The sequence below is a fragment of the Nicotiana tomentosiformis genome, chromosome 8, assembly GCF_000390325.3.
Source record: "Nicotiana tomentosiformis chromosome 8, ASM39032v3, whole genome shotgun sequence".
Classification (NCBI taxonomy): domain Eukaryota; kingdom Viridiplantae; phylum Streptophyta; class Magnoliopsida; order Solanales; family Solanaceae; genus Nicotiana; species Nicotiana tomentosiformis.
The window spans coordinates 12,286,647-12,297,751 of record NC_090819.1 but is presented as its reverse complement, the minus strand read 5'-3'; the positions used below and the strand labels follow the sequence as shown (position 1 = coordinate 12,297,751).

Here is an 11,105-nt window from a genome sequence, read left to right as displayed (position 1 = left end):
TATCAAACCCATGTTTGACTAGAAATGAACTTAGCCTTTCATACCAAGCTCTAGGAGCTTGCTTTAACCCATACAAGGCTTTGGATAACTTGTAGACATGATTTGGAAAGGATTCAATTACAAATCATGGGGGTTGCTTAACGAACACTTTCTCAGAGATGAAACCGTTTAAGAACGCGCTTTTCACGTCTATCTGGAACAGTCTAAAACATTTATGAGCAGCATAAGCTAATAAAATACGAATAGATTCTAACCTGCCAACAGGAGCGAAGATTTCCTCCTAGTCAATTCCTTTTTATTGTGAATAACCTTGAACAACCAGTCTAGTTTTATTTCATACCACCTGTCCAGATTTATTCAACTAATTTCTATAAACCCATTTTGTTCCAACAATGAGTGAATTCGGAGGTTTAGGGATGAGTTCCCATACTTTGTTCTTCTCAAATTATTTCTTATTCAACTTTTGTCCCCAAGGGCCGCATGGTTCGAACTGAGATGTGAGGGCTATATTTGATGTCTGCTTTACTGATCTTCTTGCTTTCATGCCTTCCCGAGGATTTCTAATGATGTACCTATGTGGATATCCTGGCTCATTTTTTCATTCATTTGGAACTACTGGTGCTGGCTTCAATCGACTGATCCTGCTGATTAGTCACCTCATCACAAGTGTTCTCACCTGTATTTACAGACTTTGGAACTATGAAAATTTCCTCATCTTTAGGTAGTTTTTCATTCCTTGAGCGAGGGTTAGTGTCCACAAATAAAACATGTATGGATTCTTCAATAGATAAAGTACGTTTATTAAAAACTCTATATGCTCTACTTGAGGGAGAGTATCCAAGAAAAATACCTTTATCGCTTTTTGGGTCAAACTTACCAAGGTTGTCTTTTCTATTATTGTGGATAAAATATTTGCAGCCAAAATGATGGAAATAATTGATGATGGGTCTTTTACCTTTTCACAGTTCATATGGAGTCTTTTTTAGAATAGATCTTTTCAGGCATCTGTTAATGATGTGACATGCGGTGCTTAGAGCTTCTGCCCAGAAGTGGTGTGGGAGAAAATTTTTCATAATCATAGTTCTTGCCATATCTTACAAAGTTCTATTTTAGCATTCTACCACTCCATTTTGTTGAGGTGATCTAGGGGACGAGAAATTGTGAGAAATCCCTTGATCATTGTAGAAATTTTTGAATGCTTTGCTTTCAAATTCTCCTCCATGATCACTTCTTATGGCAGAGATGTTGTATCCCTTTTCCCGCTGTACTTTTTTGCAGAAGACTTCAAAATTCCTCAATGCATCATCTTGACTCAGAAAAATAACCTAGATAAATCGAGAAAAATCATCTACTATAACAAAAGTATATTTTCTACCACCAATACTAGCAGTTCTAGTTGGACCAAAAAGGTCCATAAGCAAAAGTTGAAGAGGTTTTGTAGTAGAGACTATCTTTTTAACTTTAAAAAAGGACCTGGTTTGTTTTCCTAATTGATATACATCACAGATTTGATCTTTTGAAAAATCTAGTTTTGGAAGATCAATGACAAGATCACGTTTGGAAAGTTTTTGAATAGTATGCATGCTAGCATGACAAAGTTTTCTATGCCACACTCAGGGATCATCAATCATAGAAACTAGACAGATTTGATTTTCTAGACTGTCTATGCTACTGAGAGTGTAGACATTCCTATCTCTATTTTCAGATAGAATGATTTTACCTGATTCGTCTTCAATAAACAAACCATACTTTTTAAAATGAAACTCATAGTCATTGTCACATAATTGACTGATACTGAGTAGATTATGCCCAAGTTCATCTACCAGGTATACCTCGTCTACATCACATGATGAGTTGAGAGGGACTCTTCCAACGCCAATTGCATTTCCGTTTGTTTTGTCTCCAAAAGTAACTGATCCACTATCTAGCTTAGTGACAGTTTTGAATAATTGTTTGTCACCTGTCATGTGTTTGGAACACGCGCTATCAAGATACCATTTCCCTTTTCGATTCTTCTTGTGGTGTTCCTGCAAAAACAAGTTACTTATTTTTAGGTACCCAAGCCTGCTTTGGTCTTGGAAGGTTAGTATTCTGAGTATTAGCCTGATAAAGGCCTTGGGTCGCCAAACCCATCCTCTGTTGTTCTTAAACCTGCAATGGTTAGATGTATGACCAGGTTTTCAACAATAAAAGCAAGAGGGGTTATTAGAACTGTTAGAGACTTTTTCTCTGCTATTTCTAAACCTGCAATGGTTAGAGTTGTGGCCATCTTTGCCACAATGAGTGCATGCAGAGTGATTTCTTGTCCTAGATGTGAAATTGCGAAAAGTTGACTGGTTTGATTTGACATAACTGTGACAGGTGGATTTACGCAATCCATTCAGTTGAAGTTGAAATTCACTAACTTCATCTTGAAACATGTCTCTTTCTATTGCACATACTTCTAATTTCAGTGCTCAGTCTTTCTTTTCTCTTTGGATCTTTCGAAGTTCATTTAAAACTTTATCAATGTCTGTAAGAGCAATATCAATAAATTCTTGAAATTCATTACATTTAGGACATGTAGGTAAACGTATCTCACTTGTTACTTTGCTTGCCATGAGACCAAGCTCACCTGAATCTTCATCGCTATCTTCTTTGATGGACATAAAGCACATGTTGGCAATTTCCTTATGACCGGATTCTTCTTCATCACTCCATGCTCCAAAAGATTTCTTTTTCTGGAAATTTATGCTTAGTTTTTTTTTCCAGCTCAGGGCATTCAACTTGAATGTGTCCATGTTTTCCACATTCATAGCATCTTCCATCATTTTTTTCATTCTCATTACTCATTTTCCCCTTTCTGAAATTTGGTTTACCTCTTCTGTTGTTTCTATTTTTCCTCATCACGTTTGTTACAACTTTAGAGATCATAGCTATATCCTCATCTTGTTCTCCTCCTTTTTTTTCTTCTTCTTCATTTTCTGATTCAGCCACTATTGCTTTAAATACAACTGTCTTCTTTTTTTCTTGCTGTACTTGTATGTTTAAATGTGTTTTCTCAAAGGCAATTAGATCACCTTTGAGTTCATCATATGACATCTTGTCAAGATCCTGACATTCTAGAGAAATTGCTTTGGGTTGCCAAATAGTGGAAAAACTTCTTAGAATTTTTCTGACATGTTCTCCACTTTTAATGGTCTACCAAAGGATTTTAAGTCTCCAAGGATTTTTCTGAACCGGGAGAATATTTCTTCCACTGATTTTCCATCTTTCTTTTGAAATAATTCATATTCACGAACTAGAAGATTGATCCTTGTTTCTTTTACTTTGTATGTTCCTTCATATGTTACTTCTAACTTGTCCCACATTTCTTTTGCAGTTTCATAACTTGATATCTTTTCATGCTCTTCTCCGCTTATGGCATTATACTGGAGATATTTTGCCTTGGCATTCACTTGGATAACAACTGCTTGTTCTTCAGTGTACTCATCTAAGTCGAGAGGATCAGATGATACTATGATCTCACTGTCTTTGTCCTTCTTTGGCGGAATAAGAAAATTTCCTTTGTTGATCACATGCCACACTTTAATATCATATGACATAGTGTATGTTTCCATACGTACTTTTCAGTGGGAGAAGTGCTGTCCATTGAAGTAATGAGGTCGTACCTGAGAGGTTCCTTCTTTGAATAGTGCTCCAACGACTGTGTTTGATGCCATGATCTTTTCCTCACTTGCTGCTAGGCAATACTTGTGAGTCCTTGCTCTGATACTAATTAAAAGTACAAGAGTGGGGGTGAATTGTAACCGATTTTAAAACTTAGTTGACTAAGAGAGGAACTAGTCGACTAAACTTTACAGTAGGTTTGATTTCAGCAGAAGTAAATTATGCAAAATAAAGAAGGGAGGCACAGGAATTTTATACTGGTTCAGTACCGGTGTAGTACCTACATCCAGTTACCTTGGGTCATAAGCGTTCTCTTAGATCTTCAATAAGCCTTTATAAGAATAGTGGTTTTAGTACGTTCACCACCAACGATATTCAGCAACAATATTTGTCTAACTTTGACATAACTCTTGTTTTATTTTCTAACTCTTCCTATCTTTTGTGACACTTGTAAACTCAAGAATACAGTATTTGTACTAAAAACTAAAAAGGTATAGAAACAGATGTTAAATTGCATAAGCTTCCTTGTTCTTCCACTTCTTCTTTAAAGTGCTCGATGAGGCTTCTGATTTCTCTTTTCTGGGATTGCGAAAGATCATTGATTGGAGGTCTTTTCCTTGTGAGGCATAGTCTTCTAAGAGTAGGACCAAAGGGTAGCTTCATGAATATAGCTTGAGAGATATGGCCAGATTCATTCTCAGTTTTAAGTTTGGCTCCTTCATCTTTTCAATTAACTTCTCTTAAGAACTTCCGCAGATTTTCCTTGATTGGCTCTCTTTCCTTCCTTGTATGCTCGAGAATCGTTTGCTTGTTTGATTGATTGATTTTCTTCCTTGTTGCTTGTTTGATTGATTTTTTTTCCATCTTGGTATCCATGGAGTTTGAATAACATAGCTGTTGGCTGCCTCTGATATGCTTAGATGATTTTCTTTCCTTTCTTGCATCATTAGAGCAGTTACGTATCTGCACACAAAGTGGAATGGCTTAGTCAAGGCGCTTTTGATTATTGATCATTATTAAAATTCTAAACCTAACATATGTTGCATTTTCTTGAGATGATTTCATTACTTGAATATTTTATTTGGATGATTGCGGTGAGAATGAGGGACTTTTTAGGTAATTTAACAGGAACACTTCATTTAGATGTTTATTTTTGTAAGAAAAAAATATCTCAACTTATAGGCTCAAAACCGAAAATTTAAAATATCCAAATCGATTAATCCGAAACCGTACTTAAAAAATCTAATCCAATCCGAGCTTATTTTGATTGTCACTTCTTCCATCTGAAAATCAAAAATCCAAACCGAAATTTTCATATTGAATCTGAAGTGTCCGAACGCCCACTCCTAATATTGATATCTCTTGTTTTTCTCTTAATAACATATTCTTATTTGTAATAAAGCATCACATCGTACTCTGATGAAGTTGCAATAGTATACTTCTAATGATAGTTTTTTAATAAAGCACATATCTTACTCTAATCAAATTGCAATATTATATTTCCAATGATAATTTTTAAAAAACAAAATATTGCTATATGTATCACGTTCAATACAAATATTTTTATAAACCATAGGCTGTACTATAAACCCTTTTAATGGTACAAACATTGAGAATTCTCAATAGAACTTGGTTGCTAGTACATCTAGGAGTTTTAAACTGGCTCAATGCTGCTCCATTTCCTATGAAATATTCCAAAATCTTCTTAAAAGTACCTCTCTCCACAATGCAAAGTTCCAATGGTCCAATTGAATTTGTTTTTCTTGATACAACATATCCATGATCCACAAAAGAAGCATCCATTTCCCTACAACATTCTCCTAAAACTTTTTCTTCAACTTCTCCTTTGATTTCCCAATAGATCACATAATGGCCTGGTCTTTTTGCTACATTTGCATGACTTGTGAAATCAACTAGCTCAGCTCTTGATTTACTTAGGATCTGTGAACCTCTCTCCACCACTAACTGGAGGTCTTTCTCGGTGTTCTTATCGATATTTACTGTCAGTATCAGCTTTCTCCTACATATGAAGTTGAGTCTAGGGGTCTTCCTGTGAAAACCGGCCACTTCTACTACATCCCCTAGTCTATACCGATAAAGACCTGCAAATAGCAGTTTAATTAGTTAAAAATAAAAAAAATTAATTTATATACACTAACAATTGAAATAAGTTATACAAAATCAGCGTATTTTAATATGTTGCAAAAAGTTGTCTGCCCTATTTTTTTTTTTTACTAATTTCATTTACCGTGAACGATTACATGTAATTAATCTTTTGATGACCCGATAAAAGTTCTTCCACTCTAGTAATCTATAGAAATTAAAAACTCAAAAGGTAAACACTTCAAGTAGACAAAAGAAGAAAAATAAAAACGAACTTCTAAGTTCTAACACAAAATATGCCACCTAACTAAGATATTTCATTGTAAAGTCTAAACTTAATTTGGGAGAGCATGACTCTTAATATGGATGCCATGGTCCCCAAGATATTTGGTATCCATTCTTGAGAAGAAAAAAAAAAGGAATTTCTCTTAGTAGAATTTACTTCCAATTTGTTTTTTCTTTTTTATAAAATAAAACGATTTTGCAGCGTGAAAAGGACTAGATAATCCCTTGTTCTTGGAATTGCAGACACTCCATGTTTATATTTAACTGGATGATAGGCTTGCTGTCGAAATTCAGTACAAATAATTGATGCATAGTGCTTGATGTAGTCTAGTATAGAGTCAATGACCAGCGTTATAAACGGAGGCGGAGACACAATTTGAAGTTTATGGGTTTACAATTAAATATTATATATATTTAATGATTTTTTTAACCCAACTACTGATTCTAAGCAAAAATTATTGGGTTCCTTCGAACCCGTAACTATGCCCTAGCTCCACCCTTGGTTATAAAAGATTTTTTGACTATTAGGTCCCTTGAAATATTATTACAGATAAATATCCTTGATAAGATTAATAAGTAACCTAGCTAGAAACTAAAGTAGATAGTAACCACTACAACATATTAGACTAAGTTAAAATATTTATGTTTTGTAACTTAAATCCTATATTATTAAAATAAAATTTAGTTTATATACACAGATGGTATAATAAGATTTACACTATCAAATCACTTTAAAAAAAAAAAAATTCGATCCGCAATAAATTCCTAAGTGGGCACTTAACAAAAGGCAGGTAGACATAGAGATATTTACATGACATTGACATGGAAAAAGGAGCACTATAAAATTTGAGTTATTTTATTACCTGTAAAAGTGGTGAGGACAATCTCATATTCTTGTCCAATCTTGACTTGAGATAAGGGAACTGGCTCATCTTCTATAAAGTCATCAGTGGCTAGATTGGTATCTTGGCTATTATTGTAATTTTGTGACTTGGTTCTATGTAGTGGTATGAATTCAAAGTAAGCAAAAGTGGGTATTACTGCAAAAGTAACTTTCTCTGGTGGATATGAAGGTTCCACATTCACTCCAATCCAACTCTCTGTAGACCCATAATCAGCACTCACCAAAGGCAATTCTCCAGCATAATGCCTCAGTTTTGTTAAATATGGTTGCATTGAGCCAGTCATTATTGAGTAAACATACTTAGCATTTGGCCATAATCTTGGAATTATGCTAAGCCAATCTTCCCTTTCTACTTCCTCACAAATTGATTCAATTCTTGAAGCCAACTCTGGATTTGGCAAAGTAATACCTGTTGAAGACATAATCAAGTAATTAAAAACGTACTTTCTCTAACTTAAAATTTGGACGAGATGGTAATACACTTCAAAATGGTATCAGTACAGATAAAGGTATTAAGTTGAAATCTCACTGTCACTCATTTATTATAAAAAATTTCACATGCTAGGCCCAAGAAAAAATACTCAAGTTTGCACATGAAAAGACGTATTGAAGATATAATGAAGTAATTAAAAGTTGTGCTACTCGGATTATCCAAAGGTATAATGAAGTAATTAAAAGTTATTAAAAAAGTACTCTCTCTAACACCTTAAATTTTAGACAAGATGGCAACACACTTTAATATGGTATTAGAAGAGATAAAGGTATTGAGTTCACGTCTCATTGCCACATGTTTATTAAAAAGAATTTTTACGTTCTAGGCCCAAGAGAAAAGAGTCGGGCTTGTACGTGAGGAGATGTGCTGAAAACATAATGAAGTAATTAAAAGCTATGTTGCTCGGATCATCCAAAAACGTCTTCGCATGCATGTCGGAACTTTTGAAGGATCCGACACACACCCAATGGCATTTTTGGAGGATCCGATATACACCGAATAATATTTTTGGAAGATCCGAACAACATAGATTAAAAGTGTACTCTTTCTAACAGCTTAAGCTTACCTAAGACGGCGTTTCGGACTTTAGTTATGTTGATTCTTGAACTAAGAGTGCCTTCCCTAATATCATGACATAATTCTTTCCACAGCTCTTCAAATGATCTGAATGCTTGAACAATGCTATATGCAAAAGTTGAGGTCACAAATTCCACTTCCTCAGAAAAATACAAGCCAAGAAGGAGGTGACAATATGTAGATTGTTTATAATCTCCACTTGAAATGACTTCCTCAGGGCTGCAAGTAAAAGACTTTGTGTCTTGCTGTTTAATCTTGAATTCCTTACTAGCATAATAATGAGTTGTAGCTGTTCCTGCTATTAGTCCCCCTTTTGTTTTATATTGTTTGCTGCTGTATATGAATTCAAGAACTTTTCCTCCTCCTCTTATTGAATAAATCCTGTTTATTACGCCACCATGCAAACAGAGGAAACTAGTAAGATTTACAGATTCTAATGAAAATACTCAAAAATAGACAAAGGCAGCCCGGTGTATGTTCACGTAGGGTTTGGAAAAGGGTCGCATCCCAAGGGGTGTAACATAGGCAGCCTACACGGATGCAAGTATCAGTGGCTTGATTCCACGGCTCGGACCCGTGACCTATAGGTCACACGGAAATAACTTAACCGTGGCTCCAAGACTCCCCTTATACACCAATATAGAGAAACTTTGAATACTTTCAAGATTTCAGCCATACCTTGATCTGTAAGCTGCTGCTAACTTGAAAATTTGGAGAGTAGTTTGGGAGCTATGGTGAGTAAAAGGCACAAACTTTTGTCTTCCCTCTGTGGTGCCAGAACTAAATGCAACAAAATAAGAAAACATTAGCAACAATAACTATACCTCAATTTTATACAAGTTAGGTCGAATGCATAAATTATCACTCACTATGTCGTTCCATTTAAGCTCATCTCAATCCAATAGTATTATATAGTAATTTGTCTCCCTTGTTTAAATCTACCATGAAATAAATATCTATAGCAAGTACTTTTGGTCAGCTTATTACACATACAACAGATTATATTTTCCATATAAACTATTTTATTGCCAAAAAGGTGCTTCTTAACTGCCACTTCAATAAGAAAGAAAGAGTAAAACAAATATTTAACTTCTATTCATTAAAAGAAAGCTTCAAGATTTAAACGTGACCTTAAAAATTCTTACTACTGAGCTCGCTGCACTTTCGAAATTATGAGTTAAAAACTTAACATTTGTAAAAATTTTGTATTTTTTCATGTGTAAATATATGCTCCGTGTCGAAGCATCAAATAAGTAACGGTACATCTGCCTCTGCATACACTGACAGTGCAAAAGAATCTCAGTGTCAAAATTAGAGAAAAATGTAGCTCAAGAATACAAAAACTTCACCTTAAGGACAGAGTTGTGATTGGTTCTTGAGTGATAAGAGGAGCTGTTTCACCATCAGCAATTCTCTGAATATAAGGCTCAAAATCTGCATGAGAAGCAAGAGGGACCATAGTTGCAAAGAGTGATTCCAATGCATTTTCATTCATAATATCTTGAAGTCTAATATTTCCAAGCCATTTCTTGAGATATTCAACACCATAGTTGAGTTCAAGAATCCGGCGAAGCGTCTGCAGCTGAACAGCGGCGACGTTCTCGGCAGTTTCTTCGAACCAACTGATTATTTGGGTGTCACCATTGCCATTGTAAGTGGCCTCTGTTGGTTCCATTTGCTAAGGCTAAGAGTGTAGCCAGCAGCAAATATATAAAGGGTTGGATTAGTTGGTAAGGTGGCATTCATTTTGTTTTGTGAGGCTCAAGTTATTTAGGAGCCAACATAAGATTTAAATGATGAGTCTAGTAGGGTCCAATCAAATTGTTATAATATCAAGTTAAATTCTTTATTTTATTCCATTTTATATAACACTTGTTCTTTTCTATGTACAACAATAACGACGATATATACCGTGTAATCCACAAGTAGGATCTGGCAAGAGTAATGTGTACGCAGAGTCGCAGACCTTACCGTTACCTTATGAAAGTAGAGTGACTGTTTTCGATAGACTCTCGACACTTGTTCTTTGTTATGTATGTTTAGAGGGAGAAAAAATGATACTTTGATATTTAGAATTTTTTTGTTAAAATCATTGATTTTATCTTAATGACATATTCTTATAACCGTTGACAATGTCATGGCATATTTAATATTAAAAGTTTTAGGAATTTTAGATATATGTGTCAAATGTCTTTCTTTATTTTTTAAATATTTACTAGTAATTTTTACATACATATCCATATTTCGTGTCGAAATACAAAATTCAGTTGACCTATAAAGCTAATAATCTACATCTGCTACATCTACATTATAGGTTATCGATGCTCGAGCACCCATTACTTATGGAACCAAATACTATCATTATAAAAAATAGAAAATTTATGCAAATATATTAACCAATCTTAGTAGCAATTTTGAGATGAAAAATAGTTAAGCAACCATATTTAAAATATTTGGATCCGTCACTGTCCACTGCTGAACACGTTTTTATCATGGACGAGTTAGAAAGATAAAATATTTTTGGATTGAAGTTAACGTTAAAACTAAATTAGCCTATTTTTCTTTCTCCACCACTTAATTGAACGAGGAGAAATAGCCAGAAGCCCACTTGGATAATGAAATATCCATCTTTTTACAACTACAGAATTGTCATTTTATCACAATTCTGTTCAAGAAAGTGCTCTTTCACACGCTTAATATCACCCAAAGTTCAAAAAGAAATGTGTACAATGCTTTATACACCACACAATGTCTGTCATATATTAAGAGGAGAGACAGATAAGAAAAGAAAAAAATATCTTGTCTTGTTTTGGGAAATTGATGGAGATAAATAGGGTAGGGACCAAAAGCCATTACTTTGACAGGAACTATTCCTCTTTATTTCTATTTTCTAATGTAAATTTCCCGTTTGTGAATGAGTAAGAATGGTTAGAGGAAGTCATTATTCATGAAATATATTTTTGAAAAATATTTTAAGTGTTTAATTGGTGAATGAAACTTTTTTTAAAAAGAAAAATATATATTTGAGATTAAAAACACTAGCAAATAGGAGATTCAGGGAGTGTTTTGACGAAATTTTTGAATACTAAAGACTAG

The 11,105-nt window shown here is 34.3% G+C and overlaps 2 protein-coding genes across 2 annotated transcripts; both read right to left on the bottom strand.

Annotated features, from left to right (window-relative positions):
- Positions 1-3,143: 3,143 nt before the first annotated feature.
- Positions 3,144-3,599, bottom strand: LOC104114335 (uncharacterized). The gene has a single exon (XM_009624758.1). The coding sequence runs from the start codon at positions 3,597-3,599 to the stop codon at positions 3,144-3,146; it is 456 nt and encodes a 151-aa protein (XP_009623053.1).
- Positions 3,600-5,120: 1,521 nt separating this feature from the next.
- On the bottom strand, positions 5,121-9,772 carry LOC104114333 (indole-3-acetic acid-amido synthetase GH3.10). The gene is made up of 5 exons (XM_009624755.4): positions 9,359-9,772; positions 8,688-8,789; positions 7,999-8,390; positions 6,900-7,349; positions 5,121-5,750 (listed from the first exon to the last, which is right to left on the bottom strand). Exons 1-5 carry the CDS (start codon positions 9,682-9,684, stop codon positions 5,212-5,214), a joined length of 1,809 nt encoding a protein of 602 aa, XP_009623050.1. The 5' UTR covers positions 9,685-9,772; the 3' UTR covers positions 5,121-5,211.
- Between the last annotated feature and the right edge of the window lie 1,333 nt (positions 9,773-11,105).